Source organism: Homalodisca vitripennis, chromosome 7 (assembly GCF_021130785.1).
Source record: "Homalodisca vitripennis isolate AUS2020 chromosome 7, UT_GWSS_2.1, whole genome shotgun sequence".
NCBI classification, from domain to species: Eukaryota; Metazoa; Arthropoda; class Insecta; order Hemiptera; family Cicadellidae; genus Homalodisca; species Homalodisca vitripennis.
This window is the reverse complement of record NC_060213.1, coordinates 18,310,053-18,329,505: the sequence shown is the minus strand read 5'-3', so window position 1 is coordinate 18,329,505 and position 19,453 is coordinate 18,310,053. Positions and strand designations below refer to the sequence as shown.

General features: G+C 33.6%; 1 protein-coding gene across 4 annotated transcripts in view; it reads right to left on the bottom strand.

Moving 5' to 3' along the window:
* Positions 1-19,453, bottom strand: part of LOC124366940 (solute carrier family 12 member 1) — a 227,806-nt gene that overhangs the window by 48,912 nt on the left and 159,441 nt on the right. For all 4 annotated transcript variants that reach the window (XM_046823553.1, XM_046823551.1, XM_046823554.1 and 1 more), the window contains 4 exons: positions 19,023-19,118; positions 7,018-7,271; positions 6,234-6,348; positions 3,002-3,141 (listed from right to left, as the gene is read on the bottom strand). In XM_046823553.1, coding sequence (XP_046679509.1) covers positions 3,002-3,141; positions 6,234-6,348; positions 7,018-7,271; positions 19,023-19,118 — 605 coding nt within the window. The remainder of the gene's footprint in view (positions 1-3,001; positions 3,142-6,233; positions 6,349-7,017; positions 7,272-19,022; positions 19,119-19,453) is intronic.

The following is a 19,453-nucleotide window of genomic DNA, read 5'->3' as shown; positions in this document are numbered from 1 at the left end:
AGTACGGCCGTCGGCTACTCAACCGAAAATCGCCAATGGCCGTAATATAGGTACGTCACGTTTTTCGCCTGTAATTTTCTTATAGTTCATCTGATTGCCGCGAAATTTTGACTAATCGATATTCGATTAGTTGCTTTGCAACCACAAAGTAGTTAATTCCTTTATGGACTGTTTGTTTGGTCGTATTTGAGCTTCGCAGCTGTTGGATTGTTTGGTCGAGAGTGAGGTTACGTTTGTGTTGCTGTGCGTTGTTTACGTTTGTAATTCTCTCACTACTTTTGTTGTTAGGGAATTTTTATTATGCCCCTTTTATTAGATTCATTAGTACGTTGGGATTATACCGACCACACCCAGACATGAATCGTTATTTGACATTTAGCTTCAACTGATTAATAGATTAGCGTAGAACAATATTTCGTCAATATAAAACAGGAATTGTCTTATCGCAAACTCCTCCCCATCCTCAGACAATTGACATTTAGCTTCTACTGATTACTAGATTAGCGTAGAACAATATTTCGTCAATATAAAACAGGAATTGTCTTATCGCAAACCCCTCCCCATCCTCAGACAGAGGTCAAAGTCGAGCGGTCTAGTAGATAACGTGAAGGTGACTGCAGTCTCGCCGCCCATTCCCTTTGTTGTACTTTCGTATTTTACCCCTACATTTCTCCAAACACAAAAATTCAACAAAAACAAACATTACCAAACAAAAACTAAACTCTTTATTGAAAAAAAACACACAAAACTTGTTTTTATTCTTGATCAAACTCCGCCACCCAAAATGCGGGTGCTTCCGAAGCTCGCGCTGATGTCAACGAAAGAAAAACATCCCTCGAGATAATATCTATCAGTAAAATATAATTCTAGAGGGGCTGATCAGAAATATAAATTGAATTGTAATGGAAAGGCAATTATGTACTGTGCAAAAAACTTAAATAATCATGTCATGCCGCGCGGCCTGCCATAATCGGGATTCTCGAGAAAGATAAGATAACAGCGACCACAATACGGATCACAATACCTGGAAATGCTTGTTGATTGATGGAATATTAATTCTGCTACTCAACTACATCGTTTTATAACGTTCTAAGTTCATTGAAAAAAGTTTAAGCGAATCTGACCTCATCAACAATTGATAATCTTTGTAAGTTTGTAATTAAAGAGTTGATTTTTCGTTCTATAACGTTTGTTTATAATATATCTATAAATTTATATTTTTGTGTTCTTCATACTGGTGTGGTTGGTATAATCCCAAAGTACCGATTTGTATAGTGTCAAATATTGATTTGTGAATATAGTGTAACATTACATACAACGTCCATGCAACTTAAAAAAAACTGTGCCCGTGTCACATTTAGTGAAAAAATCACAACTGGACTTCTATATAAGGTAGGCTTTTGAAATTTTGTAATTCGGTTAAGGGGTAGATATGGATTACTGGGATATAACAGGCAATCAGCCTAAATGGTTTTTGAAACCATTTATTTGAGCTAAAAAACATTTTTTTGAAAATTGTAATTTTTTTTTTCTAAATTTTTATTTTTTTATAAGTTTAAATTACATTTATGCAACTACAATTTACCAACTTAACAAGAGAATGTTATAAGCAAAACAATGGTAAAGAAATCATCAATATCTGTTAAAAAATAAAAAAGTTATGATAAATTTTGTGAAAGCTTGCAAAACTGCTGAAAATACCCTTGGCGTTTCTGGGTAGTACTTTTGGAAAATAGGCTGGCGTGCAAAGGGTTAAATTATAGCCTACTCGTGTACAATATTTGACGATCAATAGCATAAAGTTATACCCCTTGGAAAATGTTAATCTACTGAAAAAAATATTGTTCTACTGAAGAACGTATTATTCTACTGAAAAATGTATTGCTCTACTAAAAAGTTTATTTTTTCTACTGAAACTCATACATTTATCAAACAATTTTTATCTAAAAACTCATTTGGTTCTTAAATAATAATTATTTAAGATTTTTTTAATTATTTAATAATTATTTAATTTACAATTATTGTAACCCCTATTGTAATTTTTTAAATAATTTTTCATATTACAAATATTGCAAATTTAATCATTTATTTCATTTTGTAAAAAAAACACCAAACCAGTGTTTTCTTAAATCAGTTTAAAAATTGTTTTTGTCAATGTTATTAAATTTTTCAGAGTAGATCATAGAATACAAGTTACTTACACACAGCAGGTTAAAATGTGAAAGTATATGATAACTTTACTAGTGAATAGTAATTAATTTCAACACTATCAATGTAATTATTTTCTATTATTTGATAAAAAAAACTCACAATTATCCAATAATTTTATTTTTTCTCACAAGGCCACTTAACATCAAAGATTGGCCAGACAAAAAGAACCATTAAAAAATATTTAAAGAACACGAAAGATTATTATAAATACAGACAAACTGAAAAATCAACTATTGCCAAACTTAGAAACAAATCACTTTACCTTTAAAAACTTTACATCATTAAAACAAGTTCATAAACTAGAAGACCTTGACACTTATGAAACATTATACGTAAAAAACATAAAGATAAAATATTAAACAATGATTTTGGACCAATTCAAAATTCACCCTTCCTTTGAAATATAACAAAATTCTTTTTGCCCAAACTTTTATACATATATATAAATATTTATTTTATATTACTTTTAACTAAACAAATCTTGTATTAAGCTTTATTCAGCTAATAACTGTTTTTAATTGTAAAATATTTATACTATTTCAAATTGTTGATTCACACCTGACGATGACATCTTTGATGTCGAAAGGACTCGTGTGTAAAAATAAAATTATTGGATAATTGTGAGTTTTCTTTTATCAAATAATAGAAAATAGCTTATTCCTATAAGAAGAGCTCCTCCTTCAATACCAATGTAATGTTATAAAACTGTGTTACTAGTAATAATTAATTTAAATTTCATTCCTCCTCATGCTACAGAGACAACATTGTACGATTATACAGGACTACCAACCTTGAGATCTCCGGATATGTTTGCTCCAGCCAGGAAGCCGGCTGCTGCAGGAAAGAAGACAGAGAACACTGTGTAGAAGTTGTGATGTACTCCTTGGTACTGTCTGTAGTCCGGTCCTATATTGTTGGATATCACCGTCCCTGCAACATGCCACAATAACGTCACATCCGGTCATTCATGTGAGGTCACACTTTGAGAAAACCTTAAGATTATTATAAGAGGAAAGTATAATATTTATCATACAGAGTGAAACAAAGCAAAGTTTTTAAATAACAACAAATACTATACAAATACTAATGTGAAAAAAATAATTTTCACCATCTCAAACAATGGAAGAAGTCATTTAAAGTTACTGAAAAAATTGTTGAATACTACACTGATTTAACTGTGTATCCGCAGCCAACAAGATCTTAACATAGACTTTAATGGTAACATAAGTCAAACTGTACACCTTTTTAAATGTCTTTAAAATAAAGCCTGAACAGTCAAGCCAGCCATTTCATATGTTTATAACACTTCAGGTTACCCATGTCTGGTCATGGCACAGCCATTCAATTACAAATATCAGAAATAATAATCATAGTTTTACAGGAAATATATTAGTCTCGTGTTTCAAGACACTAATAAAAAGAAGAATATTGCTTGGAAAGATTTAGAGACTAGATGAAAAAGCTTAAATGACAGTTATTGATGTTTCCATCAGTCAGCACAAGAAAAGCACTTATCTCTTCAACATTCACGTTCTTTGTTACTTTCCTTGTTCTTTATATTCAATCAATCATTTCCCACCTTCTGCCAATGATCAGATTTTCCAGTTTTGTTTTGATAATATCACTTTACTTAGTTTAATGAATAGTTAGTTAACTCAAATTGAATACAATTTAAAAGTTTGGTCATACAACTGAATGATAATTCTTTAAGGTTAACAAAATCTGACCTCAATTAAAGGTTAACATAAACTACAATGCTATAATATGCAACAGGATTTGTCAGGAAAACATTTAGCCTCATAATGTACCCTTATAGAATACTACTGTATCCTGTATTGCATTTGCAATCACAACAACCCACTTTTCTTCAAAGCACTACCTTCTCACAGTGCCGTTCATACTTTCTCAAATTCCTCACACTCAATAAGTTCATATTTTATTGTATTTCAACTGTTTTTTCAAGTTATACAACGCCATCCTGAACATGTAATGGCTGCCCTGCCTCACAACAAAGTACAAGGCATATCCAGAAAGAAAGTATACTGAAGTTCTCACTACCGAAGAGATTTTTTTTGACATGTTGGCTTCACTGCTGTGTAGCCTGATTTCTCCCCTCCGCAACTCGAGGTAAGTACAATGCAACAATACGTTTTGTGAAAAATGGTAATCAAATCTCCCGCCAAGTCCAAAATACGCATTGAAGTTTATAATGAGGTGAAAACTGCTTAATTCCAAACAATAGAGACGAGATTTATCTCCATGGAGTTTGTAGCATCTCAAAAAACTCTTGCCCAGCCTCTACTCGATTTAACTTTTGTTGTTCTGTCAGCTGTTTTGGGACTCACCTCGCGGAGAGTTTCTGTGATGGTTTCATGTAGCAGAGATCTGGAAATTTGCAAAATATCACAGAAAGTTCATCTAGAGTCAATCTTTGATCATTACAGAGCGCATTTAAAAATTTTTTTTTTTAGAACTCTAGTCACAGTTGAAAGGCTTCGCTCCTCTGTTCATAATGCACAGACGTACGACTACTTTTGAACTTGCGACACCACTTGAAAACGCTTGTACGGTTTGTAGCTTTATCAACCTATTCAGTTTTTACCCCATTATAAACCTCAATCAGAGTTTTACCTTCCAAGCGATATAACGGATGACACCGCGTATTTCACACTTGGCGGGAAATTGGATATAATTTTTCACTTAACGTATTGTCGCATCGATATTTCTCAAGTACTGACCTCGAACCTGTCTCGCTGCAGAGGGAAGGAATCGGGCTACACGGCAGTGTAGCCAACACACCGAAAAAAGAATCCCTTTGGCCAAGAGAACCTGAGTACATTTTCTTTCTGGATATGCCTCATACCTAGACCTTACTCTGGACAACAATCTATCCTGGAAGCCTCATCTGGACAAACTGCTAAAAACTTAGGTCTTGCCTTTATGTAATAAGAAGAATTAAAGAAACTAGTGATGTGGATGTTGCCAAAACAGCCCATCACTCTCTTTTTGAGTCCCACCTTAGGTATAGACTAATAGTCTGGAGAGAAACAAGCCTCAGAAGAGTCCTGATACAAACGAAAGCTGTTACAGCTCTTGCAGGACTGGAGCCTCAAGACAGCTGCAGGGAAGCCTCCAGGGAATTATGAATAATAGCTCTCTACATACTCCAAACCAATTCAACATTCTGTTACATCAGGGCAGACTAGAACTGAAGACCATTACTGTTACAACACAAGAAATAGACACCACTTTGATCTCACAGCACACCAGCTGTCCCTGTACATAAAAAACCATCATACAAGAGAGCAACCTACTTCAATGCCCTTCCAAATTTGGCTTCAATGTCCTTTTACAGTTTGGCTTCTTCAGCAGCCCTTCTACACCACTCAGGGTTCCTGGACTGGAGAAAACACTTTCCATAAAACTTATAAGAACATTGTACATTGACTACACCATTCCTGAACTGATACAAATTCTAAACTTGATATTTACAAATAAAGAGCATTGTCTACTACCTGAAAGTTCAAGGTCAATATTTGTTTGGAAACTCCTCAGTAATTTGATAAACATTGGAGAGAAAGCTCTCTTTAAAAGGTGATTAAGAGAGCATCCAGTTCAAGGACACTTATAGTATATAATGTATATTACTGTACTGTAAGCTGATCTTCTGATCTTTGTCATACATGTAATTCCAGTGTTGTTGGTTCACACAAGAATACATGAATGTCATCGCGTCATCCAGACTATGAGTCATTCTTTGCTGAAAATTGCCTAAAGCTTTATTTTATTTGGATCTGACTCATAGACTCATCATCAAAGTCTTTCTGTGCCTTACCGAAAATCTTGGATGAAGTTTCTGGTAAAACAAAATAAAATTTTTTTTACTGACTGACAATTTTGATTTCTGAATACTAATAACATATTCACCTTATCTTACCCAGATTTATATTTTCCAAATTCTTTATCCTTAACAGAAAATACACCTTTTGATAAGTAACCTAGGCTATATGAAGTATACGCACAGTTCCAGCCTACGAAGCCCTGGGCGATGGATTTCTCGTTCTGAGGCCCTATGACAGCTCCGATGAGGAAGTCCGCGATGGCTATCAGCAGGATGACCATCAGGGCCATTTGTGTCTGGAACACAACAATATCACTCAAACGAGTCTTCACTCACGTGGGTGTTACTATTGTTTTAACGGAACTCGATTTTAATATTGTACATTTTAATTAACATAGAATTTTAAAATAATCTATTTCAACCCATCAAAGCGGAACTTCTCATGAACTCCTAGCTGTTGGAGGTATTCAGCATAGCCTACCTTGACAGTGAACCAGCCACCGGTCATTGTTGTCATTATTTCAAGGTTGCCTTTTACAACATAGTTAAAGAAACAACTGTATAAAATGATAGGAACACGGACTTCTCTTAAGTATTCAATAACCAAATGTACAGTCTTTATTTCCTGTAGACAGTAGAACTGTCAACATATAAATGGGCTACAAGACCGATATTGTGCAGATTTTTAATACACTCAACAATAATGTAAATGAATGTCATGTCAATGGAACAAAGTTTATTCCTTTAGTAGCAAGCCTCTGCAGACTTTCTTTATGATGTTCTCACTTTTGTGGTTAGGCTTTTTCAGTTTTTATGTCAGTGTGGTATACACTACCATTACAAATGTCTTAGAGTGTAAGGACACTTTAATACAGGACACTCTTACAGCTAAAAAATCTAATATATTCTACACGTCTGTTCATCTACGAGACATTTGAAACGAATCATATGTTTATAAACTATACCTTGGCCTCCCACTCCATTCCGATGCAGACGATGCCGAGCAGCACCGTGATGGTGATGCAGCCCATGATGCGCATGTCAGTGATGTCCCCGTCGATGATCTTGATGTCGTACCGGCTCAGTAGGTCCTGCAGTGACTCGCAGAACCCGACGCAGTTCATGGCGCAGGAGATGGCGTTGGCAAGAGACAGGATCAACCCGATGCTTCCGCCGAACTCGGGACCCAGCGACCGCGATATCATGAAGTACGTCCCTCCTGGTATTACAATCACACCAATACATTGTAAAATATGATGAGAAACAGAGTACTTAATACATTTCAGATTAAATCATTCTCAGCTGGTTGAGGATGTGAGAAAACAACTTTGAATTCTACGTAGTGAAAACATATACTAGGCTATAGAATAAATTTAAAATGGTGACATTACTTCCTAAAAACATTTTAATTGTTCAGATTGTTATTTATTAACAACTGTAGGAGGAAACCACAGTTAAAAGTCAGTCCATACCTAAGGTATTGCAAGAAAATACTGAGATGAATTTTGAATGAATTGAATGAATTTTGGAGATATTTTTTAATTAATAGAGGGAGTGAATATTTCTATGAAAATCAGTTTTATCATGTTCATGTCCCAGTTAACAACATTATAATTTTTATTTAATCACACTGAAATTTTTTGAAAAAAAAAAAAACCAACGTACATAGGTATAAAATTTAAAAAAATATATCCCAGATGCGATAAAATATGAAAATAATCTAGATAAATTAAAAAAAGGACTGAAAGATTACCTTACAGATGCAACTTTATAATCATTAGACAATTTTTTCCACCTGAAAAATAAATACTAGTAGTAAAAATTAGACAATAACACTACATAAAATATTCATGTTTTTTTTGTGAAATAAACCAGTAATTGTAAGATTTTAATTTTTAAAATATCATCATAAGATTTGTGTAAAAAAAATTACAATATCAAATACGTAGTAAAATGTATACCTTTTTAAGATTAACTTAGAATTGGGCAATAATGTCACTATTAAACTGTACAATATGTGTACGTGTAACTGGCTCATATGCAATCCATTCTACTCTTTAAAAGAATTTTTAGATTCTGACATAAATATCATTTTTTGATTAGTTTGATTTGTAGATTTCTGATTTTTCTATACTGTATTAGCTATAACGTAATTAACAAACCATGTGCACACTCTTCATAGATTACATTAAACCTGTTACTTGGTCATAAAATTAGTATAATTATAGTACAATATTGTAATAACTAATTTTGTTGTTGTAAATATCAGTGCTGTATATTTTGACGATGCCTATTTCATATTGTTGTGACCAATGGCTAATAAACTTCTTGATTCTTGATTCTTGTATGTGTATGTGTGTGTATGGATATATATATATATATATATACTTACTAGCTGTTTCCCGCGGCTTCGCACGCTTTTCGTAAGTTTTGCCCGCGTATGAGCATTTCTGGTTGAAGTAAATTATATTTCCAACCCCGATGTAGATTTTACCTTGATGTCACGATCAAGAAAATATGTCAAAAATGTATTGTACATGCATAATGTATTTTATTACAAAGTGGTCTACCACTCAACCTTTAAGTTCAACCAAAAATTTAGTTTAGACAATTATACATCATAACTTAGCGCCTTCAAATAGTGTTTCACTGTTTAATATACGTATCTATCTCGTAATTGCAGGTTATAATGTGCAGGCGCTTTGAAAACTTTTCTTCATTTTATTCGTTTATATTCACGACATAAGCGAATAATTCAGATAATAACTATCCTATCTTCTAAGTTAGACTAAATTACGGATACATGTGAAATTTGATTGAAATTGGTTCAGTCGTTTTGGAGTTTATTGGCAACATACATCGTGACTCAAGATTTTTATATATATAAGATATGTGTGATTTAAGGTCGATTAAAAAGAGAGTAGTAATAGTGTTATCTTTTGAATACATGAGAGAGCAAAGGTAACAGACTTTGACACTAATAAAACACTGAGGATTTTTTTACCTTGCTCTCTCATATATTCACAAGATAACCCTATTCTTACTCTCTTTTTAATGGACCTTAAGTAACACAAAAACAGTAAAAAGTGATAAGAGTGTAAAAGATTTACTGCCACATATTTTGCAACTAGCTTTCCAATACAATACCGATGGTCTGACCTATAAATCAAATATTCTATTTTAACTGTTATAATATACAATAACATCATAATTGGTTACCGTAACAGTGACAATTAATTGTTCAGAAAATCCGAGATAACTAAGCCCCTGTAGTAATTTTTATATACATATTGGTGTCTCTGACAAAGCAATATAATATTGTAATAGTGAAATAACTTAATTTTGGTTTTCAGCAAAAATATTCCTTGTGAGACATTTGAATAAAAAAAATTGAACTTTAGAAAACGTTAATTGGATTTTAGAAAACGTTCTTCAACAACATTTGTACGTTTAAATGTACATATTTACAGCATCAGTCATGACAGCTGATAGAAGATTATTTTGACCTGCTACAATTTCAACAAATAAATAATCAGATGCGTTTTAAATTTTTTAACTGTTGGCTGAGCTTTAATGAAGTCTACCACTCGTGGACGTGGGAAAATTTCATTTCTGTCTGTCTATCCGCACGATATCTCCTAAATGAACTGAGCTATAAACGTGAAATTTTGCATGATGCTTACTTTATAAATAGGCAACACTGATTTTTTGATGATGGTGAACTCCATAGGTTTATGGTTGAGAGTTAGCTAAATTTTCACATTGAACTTACGGGTAACGATGATGGCAATGAGAAAATAGCACAATAAATCAATTTGAAACAAACAGAATAAAACTGAGCTAGAGATTTGAAGCGTTGCAGGAAGACTGTTACATGGAATGTGGTGTGGTGTACTCCTACCTGATTTGTAGTTCATTAGATCTTAAATGGAACATCACAAAATTTTACCTAGGCTCTCTGTGAGTTTCTGGCAGTATCGAAAATGTACAAATGTACAACATTAAAGAGAGAAAGTTTGTGTACTAATTTGATACTGATTGATTAATATCAAAATTAGTTGTAAAATTTTTTTAAATGGCCTTTACATTCTTTTTTGGTCTCTTTCTTCAACTTATAGAGGTTGATCTCAACATTCACACTGACCCAATCTTTGCCACCAAAGCTGTGTTATGTGCTGAAATACAAATCGTATCTCATCGATCAAGACCTGCTCTTGTACTCAAATAATTTCTTTATTGCTTTTAGACAATATATATAATTGTATAGCAGTCGTCATATATTCAAACAGCGAATACTCTACACACTCACACACAGTCAGACTTACATTTCACTCATTCACACTAATTCACACTATCTTTGGATCCAGATTTTAAATTTTGGGTAATTTAAGATATTTTTAGATATCCCAGTGACTCATCATAAACTCCTCTAGCGAATAAAATGCTTTTGACACCAACAGGCATTTGAGACGAGTTTTGAATTGGATTTGATTAGTTGCATTTTTTACACTTCAGGGAGCTTGTTGATTAAGCCGACGCCAACCTGATGCGGTAAAATGCTGAGATACCGCCAGTCTATGACTATGGACTCTAAAGTTGTCCCTGGCTCTAGTCTCATACTGATGAAAGTCCCTGCCCCGGACTAAAGTGCAATTCAATTGACAGTACAGGATCACATGAAACATATAGAGACAGGGCAATGTCAGCAAACCCAGCTCCCTAAAAGAGTCCCTACACGACTCTCTGTAATTCAACTTTGCAATAATTCTAATTGCCTTTTTTTGAAGCCTGAAAACGTGTTCCATCTTGTGTTTGGCACACGCCCCCCCACAGTCTCAAGCCATACGCAAAGTGCGGATATATGAGACCGAAATATGCCGTCATTAAGACTTCAGGGGGAACAGTATTTAGCTAGGCTTCGCAAGGCAAATATGCCAGAAGTAATTCTAGCACATATATTGTTAACGTGGTCGTCCCAGGTCAGACCTTGATCAATGTACATCCCCAGGAATTTCGTGGATCCAGTTTCCTCTAAAAGGACATCGTCCACAAATACAGCAGGTTGCCTTGCAAATTCCCTTGGTCTTAGGCAGAAATTGATGACATTTGATTTTGATTGGTTTGTTTTCAAATTCCTGTCAGTAAAATACTGAATGCATGAAGTCAGTTCCGCAAATGATGTGATTTCCAAATCTTGTGTAGTTTTTTCCTTTGAAGCAAAGAGTCGTGTCGTCGGCATACTGAATCAGATCACCATGCTGGATCACTGAGTTAAGTCTACAGACGTAAACTAAAAAAAGAATAGGCCCAAGAATAGAACCCTGAGGGACACTGTGGGCTATTTTAATTTTACTAGAGATGGACATTCGAAATCTGCACGCATTGATCTCGATTCTTAAGATAAGAAGCAAGCCACCGCGTTTGGCAGACCCCCGAACGCCACATTTTTGTAACTGGTGCAAACAGTGTTTCATGATGCACACAGTCAAATGCTTTGGATAGGTCAAGAAATATGCTGAGCACTTGTTCTCTTCTCGCCTTTCCAAGCCATCAACAACATTGTTCAAAAGACTGTTTACAAGCGTCAATTGTTTGATCTTTTTTTCCTGAAGCCAAATTGTTTAGGATTTAGAATTTCACATTGCTTTCTAGAAAGCTTTCAAGTCTTTCACAGAAAACCTTTTCAAAAATTTTTGCTGAATACTGGAAGAATTGAAATTGGACGATAATTGCTGCTCGTTTTGCAAGGATCGTCTTTTTTAAAAAATCGGTATAACTTTTAGCTGTTTTCAATAGACATGGAAAAGTTGCAGATTCAAATGAAAAATTTATCAATTTTGTGAGTGGCCTCAAAATGTACCTAAAAGCAACGTTTGAGTAACCAAACTGACATCCCGTTAGCGTCACACGATTTCTTTGAATGTAACCCCTATACGACACGAGCTAACTCCTCCACACACACAGGGGCCAGAGCCATGGATGCAACCGGTTCCCTAACACCAAGTTCATGATATCGAGGTTCTGAAATTGACGAATCAGTTGACACCACAGAAGAAAAATAATTATTAAACTCGTTGGCAACCTGCAACTGATCATCAATTACTCGTTCATTAATTTTGATTGATTATAGACTCATGGTTTCGGTCCAAGTTTGATTTTTTGTGCCGAATCATTGATTATTTTCCATGCAGTTTTAGAAAAGTTTTCACAATTTCTCAGGGCTCTACTAACGTCATGAGCTTTAGCAGCTTGAATGACTTTTCTATAGACCCTTCGATATGATCTGTAAAAATGTTTTTAAAATTTTCGTTTTGTGTTTGGGACAAATATTGAGTGAAAAAATTTGAGTTTATCTCTGGAAATGAGAATCCCTTTAGTTAACCAGGAATTAATTTTTGGGTTTGAAATTGTTTTTGGTTTTTTTAAAAGGACACGAAACGTCTAAATAATAAATGAAACGGTCATTGAAAGTTGATACATGTCATTGACATTCTCAAAGCTGTTCAAAAAGCTCCAGGTTTCGTTTTTTAATAAATTGTTCAAATTGGAAATGTACTGTTTATGAAAAGAGCTCTAAAAGCACTGTTACAAACAAGACCTTCTCTGCACTCTTACTATGCTAATGTGAACAGCTAATATACTGCATGACACATTCATTCATATTTTTAAAGAATCTTTTAATAAAACAATTTGTAATGGAGTAAAGCCGAATAAACAACAAATGAATTTCTTTGGGATATACATTGTTGCCTTTATTCTACAGTTTCAATGTGCAGCCAAGGATGTATCCAGTGAGGGGGTCCAAGGGGTCCGGACCCCTCCCCCAATTTTTAATAACTTTTTTAGCAAACAATTATTATTATTTAAATAATTCAGTATTACTGACAAGTACTGCTGAAAAATTGTTCTCAACATTGAAATGGGTCAAAAACTTTTTACGAGACAAAATTGGGAATGAGCGGTTGACTGCACTTGCCTTACTTTCTGTCCACTACAGGAAAATATCAGTTTATCCAGAGCAAGTACTAGACACGATGGCTCAAAATTCAAGAAGAATTTTAATTTTGTAAAAACTTTTTTTACATATTATTATGTCTCAATGTGGATTTGTAAACTATGTATGCACTGTGGTTTGTAGACAGTAAAAACGTGTTTTTTTGTAATTACATTACAAAAAATTTTTAATAAATTTCAATTATTAATCATGCACAGCCTACTAAAGTAGTGCCTCCACAATTATGAAATACAATCACCAATACGATCTATTCAAAGATGTAAAAACTTTGTGGAAAATTCACTATTTTGCTTCTTAAATTTGAGTTTCAAAAATTTGAATTTTTCCTGGGAAGGCTCCCCCAAAATTTTTTCCTGGCTACATCCTTGTGTGCTAGCTCTACATTATGTCATATTCTTTATTATATTAATATAAAAGGCAATTCAGACTCAAAGGAAATGAATCTTAATTTACATTAAGAGCTATTAATGAAAAAGCTGCAGTTCTGGGATAGAAGTCAACGACAAAGGAGGACAAGATGCCTACCCCTCCCCTTCCCATCCCCTTCCACTTCCCCCTTCCCTTCCCCATCATCTTCCCGAGTTTAATTTCAATTTCTTTACCCCCAGGATATTATACTCTGTTCATTTTAAAGAAACGCTTACTTAGGCACTCAAACAGTGCAAGTTTGTATTGGAAATGATAGTTTTAGAAATGAAATCTTATGAAATGTACAGGAATAATTATAATTACTATAACTAACAGTAAAGTTCTAATTAAAATACACACAAAAATCAAGAAATGTATCACCAACCATGATTACACCTGTGTTAGTTACACACTACAGTCTAGAAGCCTCCACCTCACTATGACGTATGTAAATCGTATTGGATTGTCATCAGTGAAAGGGATGGGTTTTATTTGCATTTTGCCCTCTTTTTACTAAAGCATATTATATTGATAACAGTTATAAATTTGTTTTGAATGAAAAACGTTATACTTTATTCAATAGAAAATATAGCTTTTATTTACCAATACTGGTTACAAATGGTTTTAAATATATTTTACTATTTAAAACGTAAATACACTATTTAAAGGATTAACAAATTTCTTTATTCCTTACAACTGAACAAATACTATTTGTTTGAACACAAATAGAAATTATAGTTTAATATAAATCAATAAATTAATTAATTGAACATAAATAAGTAATAATAAAAGTAATAATGTTAATTAGAATATTATTTATTCTATATATTTATTTATTATTTATTAATATGCTAAAAACTTTTCGTATATCATGCATAAAAATTAATTTTGGCTGAATGATTTAAGCTTTCAAACCACGTAAACTTTGTATCAAAACTGTAACTTACCACATTTTCACTTAACATTGCTAATTTTTTGCAATGTTTATCTATTGTCAATCGTGGTACAGTTCACAAACATTTAGGAATTTTTCTATTGTAAATATGTTATTGCATGGGCCTGTGTTATACAATGATTGTGGATTGTTTTTCAACAATAACAATAACACATTATTAAAGTACCTTTGTGCAGTGTTCACTGTTGTTATTCAACAATCAGTTAAGAACTGGCGATTGCTTCCAATCCCAATAGAGATAAAAATCATAATTTGAAACTGTTTGAAAGGTATATAATATTTATATTCTACTAGCTGATTCCCGCGGCTTCGCAAGCTCTATGTAAGCTTTGCCCGTGTATGTGCACTTCTGGTACGAGTCAATTAGATTTCCAACGCCGATGTAGAGTTTGCCTTGTTGCCACGACCAAGAAAGTGTCTGTATATTTATAGCTATTATACACGTACCTTTACTTTATTACAAAGTAGTCTAACACTCAAGCTTCAACGAGAAATTTATCTTAAAGATAAATTCCCCATCATAACTTAGCGCCTTCAAATAGTGTTTGGTTATTTAATATACATAACTGTCAGGTAATTGCAGTTAATAATGTGCAGGCGCTTTAAAGATTATTATTTTATGCAGCGTCATTTGGTGGCGAGTTACATCAATGGGCATAGCATATATACCTTCTCCGTGGAAAAATATATATACATACAAATTTTCTTAATGATCATTCAAATAGTTCATGATTCCATAAAGGACAAACACACAAACATTCATTTTTATACATATAGATTATTGTCAATATATGAGGCAAATTAAAAGAAAAAATCAAATGCAAAGATTCAAATTGAATCATGATTTTCACACGCAATGTTACAGAAAGTGGCAAATACAACTCTTGAGGAAATACGGGTGATAAATCAAACCCTCCCCCCACACACACACACACCCACAGTTAACAGCACCTCCCCCACACCATAAGTTTGTGCCATTTGCCACTATCTGAGCTTCTGACTTTTCATTATGCTGGTACAATTGATTTTCATTTAGGTAGATTGTTTTAAAATTTTGTAGTCAAGCTCTTTAACATCTGAAGCCAGTAAAATTAAACATTTTTATAACCTCCAAGAAATTGTACACATTGCAAGTAATAATTTGCACCTGAAATGATAAACGCTGAAACACAAATCAAGATGTATGAATTTTTTACAGTATTAAATGAAATATGATAGAAGATGTTTTACATGTTTTAAGTATAGAAAAATAAAAATTCCTTCAGTTATATTTCATTAAAACAGATATCATATTTTTTTAAGCCTATGACAATAGCATTCTTTAGAAAGACGCTGAGTAAATGCAAAAAATTCCAAACCCAGCTATGCGTTTTATTTAAGTATGCAAAAAACACAATCTGATATCCGCTTATCGTGAGATGGTCAATCCTTTACTCACTTTTACTCTTTTTACTAGCAAAGTGCACTGAGTGGTACTAACATGCCAGGACAAGTTGGTTCATTTTTTGAGTGTTGGTCCCAAACTAGGTAATACAGGATGTGTGATTATGTTGGACCTATATTTCACAATGACCTCCCTTGTAGTCTACACAGGATGTGATTATGTTGGACCTACATTTTACAATGACCTCCCTTGTAGTCTACACAGGATGTGATTATGTTGGACCTATATTTTACAATGACCTCCCTTGTAGTCTACACAGGATGTGATTATGTTGGACCTATATTTTACAATGACCTCCCTTGTAGTCTACACAGGATGTGATTATGTTGGACCTATATTTTACAATGACCTCCCTTGTAGTCTACACAGGATGTGATTATGTTGGACCTATATTTTACAATGACCTCCCTTGTAGTCTACACAGGATGTGATTATGTTGGACCTATATTTTACAATGACCTCCCTTGTAGTCTACACAGGATGTGATTATGTTGGACCTATATTTTACAATGACCTCCCTTGTAGTCTACACAGGATGTGATTATGTTGGACCTATATTTTACAATGACCTCCCTTGTAGTCTACACAGGATGTGATTATGTTGGACCTATATTTTACAATGACCTCCCTTGTAGTCTACACAGGATGTGATTATGTTGGACCTACATTTTACAATGACCTCCCTTGTAGTCTACACAGGATGTGATTATGTTGGACCTATATTTTACAATGACCTCCCTTGTAGTCTACACAGGATGTGATTATGTTGGACCTATATTTTACAATGACCTCCCTTGTAGTCTACACAGGATGTGATTATGTTGGACCTATATTTTACAATGACCTCCCTTGTAGTCTACACAGGATGTGATTATGTTGGACCTATATTTTACAATGACCTCCCTTGTAGTCTACACAGGATGTGATTATGTTGGACCTATATTTTACAATGACCTCCCTTGTAGTCTACACAGGATGTGATTATGTTGGACCTATATTTTACAATGACCTCCCTTGTAGTCTACACAGGATGTGATTATGTTGGACCTATATTTTACAATGACCTCCCTTGTAGTCTACACAGGATGTGATTATGTTGGACCTATATTTTACAATGACCTCCCTTGTAGTTTACAACGGTTCATGGTTGACATGCACTTGCTTTAGTTTAGTGCATTATAAGTTATACTTGTTTGAAGCCAGTGTTGTTTGTTTTGTTGTACATAGAAGTACTTTATTTAGAATACTCATTTTACAATTATTAATGTGTTTTGTTTGTTGTTGTATATTATTATTATTATTATAATAGTAAAAAAATGTACCAAATTAAACTATATTAGTATTGGTTAGCAACATAATAATATATTCGTTTCAAACACTTTTGATTTACCTTTATATTATTAAACATTGAATAAATAACTTAAAAATAATATTCATTTTAAGAGTTCTTTGAAGGTATTATAATGAATTCATTATAAATGTAGCCTGCAATCTACTTCAATGTTACATGCAATATTGTGAGGGAGAATATAAATATACTGTATGCAGATTGTAAAACTGGATCTCTATTTTTCACCTTTGTTTTATTTTAATGACATACATATTTATTAAAATGTGTGACTCTATTCATTAAAAACTGTACCATTACTGAATAAAAGGTGTATTGAATTGGATAGTATTAGGACTTCACTTTTAATGACCGGAGCATGTGTATGTAAAACAGTGTAAAATAAAAAGACATTATAATTATTGTTTCATTTTTTAATATCAGTTTCTACGTACTATCCGACTGCCATTAATTCTTAATAGTATACAGCAAAATATTCATATATATATATATATATATATTGTACACATTCACCCGGCAAGTGAGAGATCCGGGTTCGAGTCCCAGCGGAGCAAGTACTTTTTGTGATTCAATGTTTATTGAAACTAAATAAGGCTATTGCCTTTTTTACAATTGAACGTAAATAAAAGTTGTTTGACAGGTATTTGGTCTTCCGATCATATGTTAGTTTGCTTATTTAAACGCATATGTGACAGATACAGCCAAAAAAAGCAATCGCTAATTTTAGTGAAATGAAGGTAATTTCAGTCTTACACAAACAAACAGTGTGTTAGTACAAAATGAGCAGTGCCAAGACATATAGTATCTCAACAAATACACAGTAAATGACAAAATGATACATTTTACAGTGATACAACTGAGTACTTTAACATTATCCAGAGGCCATTATTTTTATAACAGTTCTTATTATTAGGGACTTAAGAAAACTACATTATTAGAAAAACAGACTTTATTTGACTTCTATGAAAATTACATGTCATTATGATGATCGGTTCTTATTTTCTGTCTCCCAAAAGGAAGCGACGTCGGTGAGAAAGAGGCCACTCTGTTCCTATTTTATTTGGCTATACATACGCACGTATTATATTGATATAAAAATTAAAGTCAATGTTTGCAAGTGCTTACGAAAGCTTCAATTTAGGTATTATCTGGAGGGGCGTTTTTATTTTTGGCCAGAAGTGCGGGGTGGTGCCCCGAAGGCACCACTGAAGCCTGTACTGATGACCAGGGTCATTTCCAATCATTACTTTCCCGACCTTAGATCACGAGCCAGGTCGACCATTGTGATCTGGCATTGGAAAAGTTGGACGATCTGAGGTCTGAAAAATATCGATTGGAAACGCCCCTGACCATAAGTGCTTGTTTCGGTGGACCCCTCACTTCTGGCGGAAAAATAAAAACATCCCTCGAAATAGTACCTAGTCAAGCTCACATTACATGAGCGCTTATAAAGGTTATCTTTAACTTTAGTGTTACTAATAGCATATTTTATGATAACCTATTCTAATATGCTAGCCTACTTATTATATCAAGTAGGCTAATAACAAAAATTAGCTAGAGTGGCCTATTTCTCGCCGACATGGTTTCCTTTCAGGAGGCAGAAAACAAGAACCGATCGTCATAATGACATGTAATTTTCACAGTAAGCGAAATAAAGTCTGTTCTTTCTAATAATGTAGTTTTCTTAAGTCCCAAGTAAGAAAAACTGTTCTTACAATAGTGGCCTCCGTATAGTACCAAAGTACCCACAACGTTACCGTTACCATCATTACATCGTAAAGTTTCGAAGTACTGACTTACCTCCTTTGATAAGTCCGTTAGTGCTGATGGCTGACATAGACAGAGCTGTGATAAACGTCACCACCGACGTGAAGAATATCAGGATAACCCCCTGCACTGAAATAAACACCCCATTAGACATTGTACACAGATTATACCAACTTTTGTGGGTTCTACTACTACAGAGATGATGACACTGCGGTGGACCAATCATCAATCTACTTTATTAATGTAATGCAATCAGTTTTCAATTGGGATATTTTGTTTTTAATATTAAATCTTTAAAATATTTATCATTCCACAAAGAGTTGCAGGCATTTGAGTACTAATTTCTTCTTCTTGATATGGAAGAACAGCTTATGTCAAAAATATGATTTTTTTACATCATATATAAAATATGACGATGTAAAGATTTTTTACGCACAACTTGTAATTTCCTTTAGTTAGGTTTT